The sequence below is a fragment of the Falco naumanni genome, chromosome 3 (genome assembly GCF_017639655.2).
Source record: "Falco naumanni isolate bFalNau1 chromosome 3, bFalNau1.pat, whole genome shotgun sequence".
NCBI lineage: Eukaryota > Metazoa > Chordata > Aves > Falconiformes > Falconidae > Falco > Falco naumanni.
This window is the reverse complement of record NC_054056.1, coordinates 38635748-38648284: the sequence shown is the minus strand read 5'-3', so window position 1 is coordinate 38648284 and position 12537 is coordinate 38635748. Positions and strand designations below refer to the sequence as shown.

The 12537-nt window shown below is 39.6% G+C and overlaps 1 protein-coding gene across 3 annotated transcripts; it reads right to left on the bottom strand.

Moving 5' to 3' along the window:
• Positions 1-3343: 3343 nt before the first annotated feature.
• ATPSCKMT (ATP synthase c subunit lysine N-methyltransferase) lies at positions 3344-12531 on the bottom strand. Of its 3 annotated transcripts, none has more exons than XM_040586786.1 (5): positions 12333-12531; positions 11412-11695; positions 9012-9149; positions 7787-7837; positions 3344-3605 (listed from the first exon to the last, which is right to left on the bottom strand). In XM_040586786.1, the coding sequence occupies exons 2-5, from the start codon at positions 11688-11690 to the stop codon at positions 3408-3410; spliced, it is 666 nt and encodes a 221-aa protein (XP_040442720.1). In that variant the 5' UTR covers positions 11691-11695; positions 12333-12531; the 3' UTR covers positions 3344-3407. The 3 variants fall into 3 exon arrangements, with proteins under 3 accessions (XP_040442720.1, XP_040442719.1, XP_040442721.1); XM_040586785.1 differs by having other exon boundaries at positions 12441-12507; XM_040586787.1 differs by lacking the exon at positions 12333-12531 and adding an exon at positions 12042-12259.
• Between the last annotated feature and the right edge of the window lie 6 nt (positions 12532-12537).

Here is a 12537-nt window from a genome sequence, read left to right as displayed (position 1 = left end):
CCTGAATTACTTTGCTATTGAACGGCATGTGTAGCTTGAAGGTTTCCTTCTTTTGGCTTCAGACCTACACTATAATTTGATTAAGCCAGTTCTCTAAGGCTTTCCCAGTTTTCAGAAGAAACAAATTTTTACTGTGAAGTAGCATATCCATGAAATCATAATACATTACCCTAGCAATTGGAAGTGTATCAACATAATAATCCATACAGTGATAACTGAAGTCAGAGTTAAGTATATAATCTTGTAAACTATCAAACGAACATAGCAAGTGACAGAAAATTTTAGGACATGACAAGAAAAATGCTTTCCCAGTCCCCCTGTGTAAATTAAAACAATTTGCTTTGTATTTCACACTTTGGCCATGGAAACACAACATACAGAGCATTTCCTTATGAAATAAGGAATTCCAAACCTTCAGACCATTGTCTATCTCAGTGTAGGCCCCCAAAAGTAAATGGTCAGCGCAAGAAACAGCCCTCTGCTTTACTTTAAAAGCATTCATAAATCTCTCCTTGACTTGAGGACAGCACTTAGTGCTCCTAAAGCTCAGACCATCACATCATTAATTCCATCTCACCCTTCTCAACAAATATTTCTGGAGCGATAGGTGATAGCTCCTAGTACATGCCCCAAAGCCTTACTGCAGGCAGAAATGAGAAATTCAGTTTTACCTTTCAACAGGTAAATGATAATGTAATCGACAAACAGCAGAAAAAGTAAATACCCACTTCATTCCCTGCAAACTAACTTTAGTGAAAGTAGGCAGTAGAAGGAAACTTGGGTCAGAGCACTGTGCTGCAGATGAGTCACTATTCACGTGATCAAAACCTTTTGCCTCCTCTTCTCCTTTATAATCATTTAGGCAAGGACTCAGCTTAATTAGCCAGTTTTCCCTTTGTATGGTCTTTTTCCAACGGAAATATTTTCAGATTTCCTTTGTCTGAGGTTTCAGTTTTATGGCCTTGGGATATTAAATTCAGTCATTTTAGATAAGCCACTGTAGCCCCGTCACTGTGTAATAATCATAGCACTTAAATCATTGTAGAATATTTAGTGTAGTTTTACAAGATGCACTATGCTACACTGCAGCGAAAGGCTGTAAAAGACTGCTTACAAGAAATCAGCGTTTTTCAACACATACAGTCTCCACATTTACAGCTGCACCTTGCCATGCAAGGCTGAAATGATCTCCCCTTTGCAGACTCCAGAACAGATTCATTTGCCTTTCTTCTCCTCCTTTGTACACATTATCAGGACAAAACCATTCTAGCGCTCCATTTCAAATCTGCACTGTAGATGTGTATCTTAAATTCTCCTTCCTCCTCCTCTCGCACCAAAAATAAAAAGCCTGGGTACAGGTATAACTGTACACACCCCAAATAATACTGTACTTCTCTTCAAGTCAGATACTATATATACTCCAGCATACAGGCTTTCCCAGTGTCCGATAAGATGTCAGGGTCTTTGTATTTACCTGAAGTTGTAGCATCTAAGCACTTCTCCGAGCTAATTTTAGTTGTGGTAATGAGTGCCTAGAAGCCACATGACAATTCCCTAGCCTGTTGTAGCTTCATTCTATGGGTATCATGTATGCAAAGGTCTGACAAACTTATGTATTCACTGCTTAACAAACAGTCTATATGTTAACTGGGGCCAGGGGAGGCTAACTATAAAATTTGACTAATTGTTAATGGGTGAAAACAGGATATCTTTACCCGAGAACCAGAAGACCGACCAAGTAAGCAAACTGTTACAAAATGAAAAAGTGCTGTAACCATCTTAGAAAAGGAAAACCTCATGGCAGTGACGGTACACAAACCAGTATCAGCAAAAATCCAGAACTTGCTTCACTTGCAAGGAAAAGCCATGCAGCAATACCATGAGTTTCTGAGGTCTCATCAAATGGCATAGAAAAGTAGATGGGAAAAAGATGCCCGATTGAAAACCTCCCTTCCCATCACACTATAAATTAAATGAGGTCTAATCAGATTTGACCAAGCTAGCCAGACCAACTAGGCTCTGGAGTCAGAGAGTCTTGTGACACATTGAAGTAAGCAACTCTCACCCATACCTTATCCAAGGTTTGAGTACACAGAAGTGGTGACACTTCACTGCCAAGTAAGTGACTTTTGAAACCCTTTCTAAATCAGAAAGGTTAGGAAAAATATTTGTAATTTGTAAAGGCTTGTACCAATAATTGTTCAGTAAGAGCACATTTCTGCAGCTTTGTCTTCACTTAACAAGTTAAATAAAAATACATTAATATACTCAAGGGCTGCACTTGTGTTAATGAATAAGCAATTTGTTATATTTGCTTGTTGTGTCATATTCAACTTTTAAAAGCACACATTCAAGGCCAAGTTATAAAACTTCAGGTTCATCACGATGCTCAATGTTCATCAGTATGCCTACTTGGCATACATAATGAAGACATTTGGGAACCATGGCTCGTTTGAGAAGCCGCTTGCACACCACTTCCAACACCAGTAACAAACGCTATGTAGGCTCAGAAATAAAGCACATATTAATTCTGCCAATTTGAGCATTTTAACTTATACATATATTCCCCTTAAGAGTAGTGAACCGCATTTTATCCCATTTTCCATATTAAAGTTTTCCACTTCTATAAAACTTTCATATAATTCTTACTAACCACATTAAGCCATTTAACTACACCTTTCACTGCTTGTGTGTGCTTTCAAATAACCAACGTACTTCAGCTACTTTAGTAAATATTTATGTCCAGATCCTGGGTGTCCTGGTTTCAGCTGGGATGGAGTTAATTTCTTCATAGTAGTTAGTACAGTGCTGTGTTTTGGCTCTGATGTGAGAACAATGATAGGACACTGATGCTTTCAGTTGTTGCTGGGTGATGTTTATACTAAATCAATGACTTGTCAGTTCCTCGGGCCCTGCCAGCGAGAGGGCTGGAGGGGCACGGGAAATGCGGAGGGGACACAGCCAGGACAGGTGACCCCAACTATCCAAAGAGGCATTCCATACCATATGACGTCATGCTGAGTATATAAACTGGGGGAAGAAGAAGGAAGGTGGGGACATTTAGCATTATGGCGTTTGTCTTCCCGAGTAACCGTTACTCATGATGGAGCCCTGCTGTCCTTCGATGGATGAGCACCTGCCTGCCCATGGGAAGTGGGGAATGAATTCCTTGCTTTGCTTGCGTGTGCGGCTTTTGCTTTACCTATTAAACTGTTCTTTAAACACTAGAGTTTTACATTCCCTTTCCGATCCCCCTCCCCATCCCTCTGGGTGAGGGGGAGCGAGGAAGTGGCAGCGTGGTACTTGATTGCCAGCCGGGGTTAAACCACTACATGGGGCTCTATTCACATTAACCTTATCTTTAAACAGGTAAAGTCAAAGCCAAAAATTTCAGTACAAAAAAAAAATTAGGATTCTGTCTCTGGTGTAGTTTCCAAGCTTTTTGTTTCACATCCTCTAGAATGTTTCAAATCATAGGCCCACACAGTGTCTATTCCCTCTCCAGTAGTATGATCTGGGATCCAGCAAGGGAAAGGAAAACGACAGGCAATGACTCTGGCACTACATTCAAGTTCTTCTTCCAGCTTCTTCTCCAACTGTGGCATCTGTTGAGCAACAATAAAAAGCTTTCAGAAGCGGTAAAAGACAGAAGCATTCTCTTCAGAATGTAGTTCAAGTGTTCAAAAGAAGTCCATGGCTTGAGGAATTGTTGGGAAAAAAATTAGGGAAGTATTTATGATACACATTTTGGCTTTGATGCACTGCCAAGGAACATCTAAAACTAGAAAATGGTTATTGTGACCTGTTTGGTGAGATCAAGAAAATCTTAACTCTAAATTCTAAAATCTCAATCAAAAACTGTAGATAATCCCTTAGACTAATAACTCCACAAATTAAGAAAAGACTCTGCATGTTCCAATTAATTGTTTTTTTAAGTGGGATTCTTCTCTGTAGAGAATAAAAATTCAGCCCCCTGAATTTATTCTATTTATGATACCCCAAGTCGCATGAACTTTTATGTGATACTCAAAGACCAGCACCTCTCAGTTTCTAGACTAACTTCAAGACAGAGCCTGGAACAACCAAAACATCATACAGCCAACAACCCAAAGCCAACATTCTGCTCTCTGTCACTCTATAACAAAGTACTGGCATGTTAAACACGATTGAAATTGAGCTTTGTTAGCTCCAGCTTTCTGGACGATGAGTGCACATTGCTGGCTCATGTGCAGCTTTTCACCCACCAGTACCCCCAAGTCCTTCTCTGCAGGGCTGCTCTCAATCTCTTCAGCCCGCAGCCTGTATTGATACCAGGGGTTGCCCTGACCCATGTGCAGGACCCTGAACTTGTCGTCATTGAACCTCATAAGGTTCACATGAGCCTACTTCTCGAGCTTGTCCAGCTCCCTTCAAATGGCATCCCTTCACTCCAGTGTATCACCCACACACTCAGCTTGGTGTCATCTGCAAACTTGCTGAAGGTACACTTGATCCCACTGTCTGTGTCATTGATGAAGATATTAAACAGTACTGGTCCTAATACAAACTCCTGAGGGACACCACTCGTGACTCGTCTCGATCTGGATATTGAGCCATTGACCACTACTCTCTGGATGCGACCGTCCAGCTAATTCCTTATCCATCAAACAGTCCAACCATCACATCCATCTCTCTACAGTTTAGAGAGAAGGATGTTGTGGCAGACCATGTCAAATACCACTATGTACAACCACCTTGGTTGAAGACCTACAGTCTGGCTTTCCTCCATTCACAAAAACTGAGCAGATATGAAAGTCAAGGGAAATATCACTACTCTTCCACAACAGAGCAACACCCTGCCTAGTCAGATAATTCATAGCAGAATTTGCAAAGTAAGTGAAAGATGAATTAATACATCTAGACATCAAAGAAAATTTTCCCATCCCAGACAGTGATTATGTTAAAAAAAAAAAAGAAACTTGATAGATTTAGCCAAGTTTGTAATTTGGAAAATTTGATGTCATCTGCTTAAGCAGATAAGTGCACATCCATTTGGAATTCCTTTTATTCTTACATACTGTATCTATCTCGGGGAGTAATTATAACAGCAAGTTCTATAGGTTACTTCTATTACATGTAAAAAACTGTTACTCTGATAAGGCATAATATTTAGATATTAAAAGGTTAAAAGGACAGTAATTATTTACAAATACAGCTCAATTTAAGTCATGGACACAAAATACATATAAAATTCACACAAAAAAAAAGAAGAAAAAATCACAACAGAACATTATTAGAAAACAAGACTGAAGAAAATCTATTTCCAAAGGCTGCAGATAACTTCCACTATCACATACATGCAGGGTGTGCCTCTGATGTATCATCATATAATAGATACTTTCAGGCTTATAATGGAGTATTTTAGGAAAATTATAGTCATAGATCTAATATATCAAAGAGTTACCTCTGCATATTTTTAGGTATTCTATGCTTTGATTTCATCCATACAAAAATGCTTTTAAACATTTTTGCTACCACACCTTAAATAAACTAGAAAAATAAGCCTACTTGGATAACTCAAACTGAGCTGAGACACCACAAAAGGAAGGACTAAGTTGTTACAGAAATTCCAAACATAGACATGCCTAATTTTTAAGTAATAATTATGAAAGTTACATTTCCTGTCTGTATTAGCTCCAATTAGAAAATGTCATTAATGGTTCAGCCAAAAAGAATTATGTTCTTAAACTAAACAGTCAAACTAGTTCTTCAGGCAAATCTCAGTAACATTAGGTGTTATAATCACCCTGTATTTTATATCAAGCCAGAGTTGTGGGGTTTTTATATCTACATCAATATACAGTTTAGTAAACCTTTTGTACAGTACATAATTAGTTAAAATACACAGAAGCTGTGAACACAAACACCTGGTAAGAATTCTGTCATCCCACCCTGAACAAGTAAAAGTCTCTCTACAATGACTCATAGATAAACAACCTTCCCCCAGATGCCTGCAAGAACAGAGAGGTCTTAGTCTTCCCTGAAGATCAATAAATCCATGTTCTGTAAGCTAATCTTGGATATGAAATAGAAGAACTGTGTGACAGCATCAAATCAGACTAGTATTATTAAAAAAGCTAAAGTGATCTATTGCCCTCAGTTAAAAAAAAAAAAAAAAAAAAAGAGAAAATGCACTGCAGTTTCTAGAAAATCAATTTAGTAATTCAGGATAATAAGCATTCACAGATCCGAAGGGGATCATGAGCAAACAAATGCTCAGGAAACACAGTAGTTCATATGTTTGGATGTGTTACATTTATGACAGAATTTTTATTAGAAGAATTTAGCATGGTGTTTACTGAATTTACTGCAGGTATTCTGAACCCTATAGCTACTCTTTCTAAAATAACTGTTACTAATTTATCCCACTTTATACCATTACATTTAAAGTTAAGCCATATTTCTGCTAGGTTTACTCACATTCTCCCAGGGCATTTTTTATTTCTAGTTCACCGAGATATCTTTCTCCACCTGCACTTTTCCCCTCAGTGCAATTGCAGAATTTCTGACTGCAATTCAAGTATTTACACTGCCCCCTCCCGGAACTGAAGGCAGCGAGCACATATCATCCAAAACTGGCAACATCTGTAGCACAAGTAACATCATGGTTCACACTAATATGCCGACCACCAAAGTAGGGGAGAAAAAAAATGCATTTTCGCTTCAGATTGCAACATAAATTACAATTTGAATCTGAATTAGTTACTTGATTCCAATGCTGTTACATAGAAAAAACAGTGAACAGGGAAGCTTTATCAGGCTTCTTGTTGCATCTTCCTGTTACTACTACAGAAATAGTTGTCAGTGTATGTACTATGGTATAGCATCACAAAGCTCTTCACTCATTTCATCCTGTATCTTCCTTAGCAGAGAAAGAAGCAACAGAATAGCATTTATAGGATATTTCTGTTTCACTCCGCCATATGCATTCAAACTATATATAATATAAAGATTCTAATAATTAATCAAAATACCAAAATTATTTAAATATTTAAGATTTTTTTTCTCTTGTCTATTAAAAGAGAAAAGGAAAACTAGATCAAGCCGAAAGCCAAAGTGAATGCAAAGTCTGACTACATTTATCAAATATATCACTAAAGCAATCACAATGTAACTCAATTTTTACACCAGTTTGAAGAAAACATTTTCCCCAGGGTCACAATGAAGATAGGCTACAAAGCCTTCCTAGAAGGCAAAGAATTTGTGGACTTGTACACTAGTGGTTATACTTGAAGCGTTTGTCTCCCTTCCTAAACCCTCACTAACACAGGCAAAAGATTATTTCCATATACCAGCTACTGGCCTACTTGAAGTGATCCAGTTTTTGGAGAACATAAGAAAAGTTCAATACCCTCCTCTAACAAGGTTCCTTGAAATCAGCTGTAGCCAATTTCCTACTCCATCCTCTCCCTGCAAACTTCCTGGTTTCTCACTGGGAAAAACTGACATTCTCAAGAACCAATCTATCACCTTCCCACCAAGCAACTCAAGCCCAGCAGTTTTCATTTTGATTCTGAACTAATGGACAGAAAATACTTCTCAAAAAAATGTATATTTTCAGAGCTCCACTCCACTCCACCTATTGTTACAACTTTCACCAGGTTTTATCATGGACATTAATAAGCAACAATGAAATATCAAAACTACCTTTGACATTTTGTGCATTGGTTCATTTTGCAGATGAACATACAAACGCTGAATGCCTTGCTATTAAAATACTGAAACAACGCAAAAATAGTAAACTTACCATATCAGGTACCCCAAAAACAACAACATTCGTATAACCGGAAAACGAAACCTAAAACAAAATTTGAGAACAGGTCTTAATGAAAGTGGCATTTATATTTGGAGAAGTTCTCACCACTCTTTTCCCCTAATCCCTCTAGCTGCACTCCTTTCAACAGGGATTTAGATCAAAAATAAGAAAGAAGATCCCATATCAACTTTTCATCATACAAACTTCCACATAAAGACAACTTTATATTGCTGAACAGCAAAAAAAACTTCTACTGACCGGCCAAGAATATGGCACCAATTCTAGTAGGACAGAAAGCGTTAATTTAGAAAATACATAGTTTCACTCATGGCTAATTTTTTCTACAACTCCTGTATATGTTAAAATTAATTCAGTTTTAAGTTTGCTTCCACTTTTGTTAAATGTTAGCTAGCTATGAAAACCTGCATTCCAATGCCTGGGTTCTTCCAGTCAGTACTATGAAGTTTTCTTATGTTAATGTCTCAATAAAGTACATTCACACTTTTCCCCCAAAACTCCTGGTCTCCACTTTACCCACTACAAAATGCCATTCTTAAAAAAAAATATAACAAACAACCAAGGAAAAAAAAAACCACAATCAAAACCAAAACCACAACCGATCATCAACAACAAAAAAAACAACAAAAGCCCCCACAACTTTGACAGGAATAGCCAGGGAGAGGCCCACATAAATATGACCCAAAAAAGCATGCCTCATTTAAGAAGCAACTGTGACTCAAATGTTTCAAAATTGTGAAAAAATTGTCAGTCACGTAAGTTTTCTTAAAGCAACACTCAAAAGTAGGTAACACATTGCACAGTGGGTAAAGAACAGATGTCTACTGAAATGTCAGATTAGATTGTGATCTTGCATGTTAGGTGAATAAGTCTCTTGTTACTGACTCCACAGAATTGGGTCCCAGTGAAGCCTGACATTACAGCATCCCACATCCCCACATCATTCATCAGGCACACGCATGACGTAGTATACTTAAGCATGCTGTACTGAAAAAGGACAGCACCACACCGAAGCACAAAAACAGCAGAGCAGTGTATTGTGTTGTGAGTTTAGTTTCCATGGGCTCGAGTACTTTTCTCAAAGCCCAATACAGCACCTTGCACCCAGTCAGCATTCTGGTTCTTTCAAGAAAGTATTTTCCAATTATGGAAATATCTCAAACATCCCAGATTCATTCTTACACACTTCACCACCTACCTTCCATAAATCTGAAATATAAAATCTGGTGTTCTGATGTACTCCATCTCTCCAGGCACGGTATCTGGAGTACCAGACTAGCCAGGGATTTAGTTCATAACCAACAGCTTTGAATCCCCTTTTTGCAGCTGCTATCACCTACAAGGAAGAAAATAAATCTTCACATAGAAACAGAGAAAGTGTATTCATCTAAACAGGAGCACATAGTTTTATTTAAAATATAAATCAAAGGAATGCGCTTTGGTAAATCACGCTGGTTTTAGCCCCCAACAGATTAGTAGCATAGTGAACAAAAACTCAAACTACATTTTACTATTACGACTTGTCCCATTGAAATTAATAGATATATTCAGACAAACAAAATGAACTACTTAAAATATTTATAGGGCAAAGCTGCAAGCTTTCAGTAAGCCTATGATTTACATAAAAGTTTAATTTAGTACATTCATGACAATACCTTGGAATTAAAGGGTACCAAAATTGACCATGAAGAGAACAGTGAAATGCGCAGGCAGAAGTGTTTGAAATTAGACCACTTAACTTATTTGAAAAATCAGCGATGGGTAGGCACTTGTGAGACACCTGAATGATAGCCAAAATGCCCTACCAAAAGAAAGTGTATGAAAATACTCTGTTGATTTACATTTTAAAAAAACATGTAGGTAAAATATTTAAATGTATGTTAGAAAAAGATGGGAAAAACCCACCCACATACAAATCTTACAGTATAGCTTTTATCCAACGCTAAGCTTCATGTGTTATTTTAAGAGGCAAAAGTTAGTTCAGATAACAAATAGATTTTCAAAGACATTTCTCTAAATTAGACCCTAAGATTTAGAATTATTAACCTGTATTGCAAGTATCTTCAAACAAGATCAAAACCTACTGATATTTTAGAAAATGAATTAAAAAAATTAAGGAAAATAGAAGGCACCAGTTTCTACAATTAAGGTTTAAGACATAATTTAAAAGGTTACTGCCAAGTTTTAACCAGGAAATGCCTGATGAAGTATGAATTAGAGAACAGGCAAGGTGAAATCAGGAAGTAGTACACATTTCTTAACAGAACTTCTCAAACAGCATTGCCTGGACAGTGTATTTCACACTACTAAAATAACACATCTTCCATCATGCACACAGCATTTGCAGATATACTAAAAGAATCTGACATTTTTACCATGTTTGGAAATAAAAATATGGTCATATTTATCCATCAATTACACCTGAGTAAGTGCTAAATATTTAAAAGCATCTGAATAGAAGTCCAACTTTTTTCAGGGCAAATACATTAAAGCAACACCAAGCATTAAATTCTAGACACCGGGCTCTCCAAGTAGTCTTCAGTCTCCATTTAGACACATATATATATATACACATTTATAAAATCAGAAGTAAACATGCAGTAACTGATCAAATTAGATGTCTCCGATGAGAGTCAACAGCCAGAAGACTGAGCAGAGAGGACACCAGAAACTGCAGCTGTCTTGAATCTACATGCTTTTCTGTCTCCTACTTGGCCACAATTCCTTCCAAGCCACCCTCACAGATCTGGATTTCCAAATAATTTTTTTTAGTGTAGACAAATTGTTGACTCATTCACATGAAATATGGACACAAGTAGCGTTCAAGAACTTACTTGTTTCTGCCAAAAATCTACTTAGTGTTCCATCCTGCTGCTAAAACTGACCTGAAGCAGATGGTTATGAAATAGTACACAAAACATCACAACTACAAAAAACCCACACCATTCTCCCCTAATCCCTTACCACATTTCACAAACTGGGGTTCAGACAACGTCCTGGAAGCACAATACTGTTTTGACTTCAGCGATTCTCACCATTTCTCTTGGTAATTATTCTAGTTTCATCACATTGATTTTGAAGTGGGGCAGCCAGCACCGCATAAAGGTGTGAATTACAGTTCTAACAATACCAGGATTTTTATTTCTATAATCCATCACTCATACTCTTTTGTTCTTCTGTCACCTTTATGCGATAAGCATAGAGCTGCAGCTCCAAAAGCGCGGTGCTCTTTAATCTCACAGCCTCATGTGCTGCAGCCATAAAACTATGTGGAATCACATCTCTTTGGCAATCACAATACCAATATTTCGACTGCATCTTTACATGTGAATGTGGTGCAATTCCCTCCAACCAAGAGAATGAGGTTATAATTTTGTACACTTTGTCAAGCTGCAGGTAAGGCTGCAATCGAAACAGATTACTCACCTAAACTGAAAGTAACCCTACCTCAGCTTTGAGCCTTTTCATAAGGCTCAAACAAAAACACTAAATGCCGAAGACAAGATGTCCATAAATATGTGAAAACAAGAGCCACAGCTAGAGCATTTGGCACTTTTTTGAGAAGTGATATGAGAGGAAAGCAATGTCCTTCACTTACAATACGGCCATCCCCGCTACCAATGTCAACTAGGGAGCCACTTCTGTTTTCTAACATTTTCAGCACGTTCTGGATCTGAGTAGAAGTTGCAGGAACGAAGGGCAGGCACACTTTCCTCAGAGCCGGGGTCACAAAGGGCGTAACCGCAGCATAGAGGGCCACCAATGTCCCACCAACTCCAGCAGTGACCAACAGCCCCCAGCTCCTTCTCCTGGAGCTGCCCTCACAGTCCTCTCGCCGGCCCGCTGCGTGGCTCTCCTTCTCTAGCAGCTCAGACATCACACCTACAGCAGACATCAAGGAATATTAGTTTTCCAACAGCTTTATTACGTGTGTGTGTAAAACAAAGTAGTATAATATATCACAGACATAGGATATCAGGAAAAAACCCAAACCAAACTTAAATTCCTTTAGGTGATTCCTACAGCCTAGGGAGACGTTACTGCTTTTGAGAAGCCGAAGCGCTAGCTTCATTTTTCAGGGCGGGAAATCACTTTCCATTAGGCCCGTAGCTCTCCCCGCCGGGCCGGGCCGGGCGGCGGCGCGCCCCACGCCGCCCGAGGGCGGTACGGGCAGAGCCCTCTGCACCACGGGCCGGCCGCGCCCGGGGACGCCGCCCTGAGCACTTACGGCTCTTCCCTGCAAGGAGAACTTCTTTTCTCCACAGCACTGCGCCCCCACCTGCAAGGCTGCCTGTCAGCCAGCCAGCCAGCCAGCCGCCCCACAGCCACCACCCGCCGCGGGCTCCCTCAGACCCAACAAACTGGTGCCTTCGGACGTCAGTATTTATAGGAGTGGGCAATACCACTCCGCTGTGGGGCGGGGGGGGGGGGGAGCGAAACCTTCCTAAAGGTACTTCGTGGAGGAGCAGCGCGCACCCTCCCGCCCGTGTCTGTCCCTGCTCCTTCGCGTTCAGGTTACCTGGCGCAGCCCGCTGCCGCCGCGCTTGGCGCCTGTACTCTACTCATCTAATACACTCCCTGTCCCCGCAGCCCGGCGACGGAACCGCGACTGCCGCGCAACTCCTACCGTGCCGGATGCTTCCAGAAAGGTCCTCCGGAGGCGCCATATAGATGCCGCCCGTGAAATAAGTCGCGCTGCTGCCGACTGCGCAGGCGCGGGGGGC

What these genes read in the sequence shown, in the direction of transcription:
- ATPSCKMT (XM_040586785.1), bottom strand. Translation starts at nt 12,480, where the DNA reads ATGGCGCCTCCGGAGGACCTTTCTGGAAGCATCCGGCACG. An exon ending in ATATTTCAGATTTATGGAAG is followed by an intron (nt 7,838 to 9,011) that starts GTAGGTGGTGAA and finishes ATTTTGTTTTAG; the next exon opens with GTTTCGTTTTCCGGTTATAC. An exon ending in TTTTTGGGGTACCTGATATG is followed by an intron (nt 3,606 to 7,786) that starts GTAAGTTTACTA and finishes GTTGCTCAACAG; the next exon opens with ATGCCACAGTTGGAGAAGAA.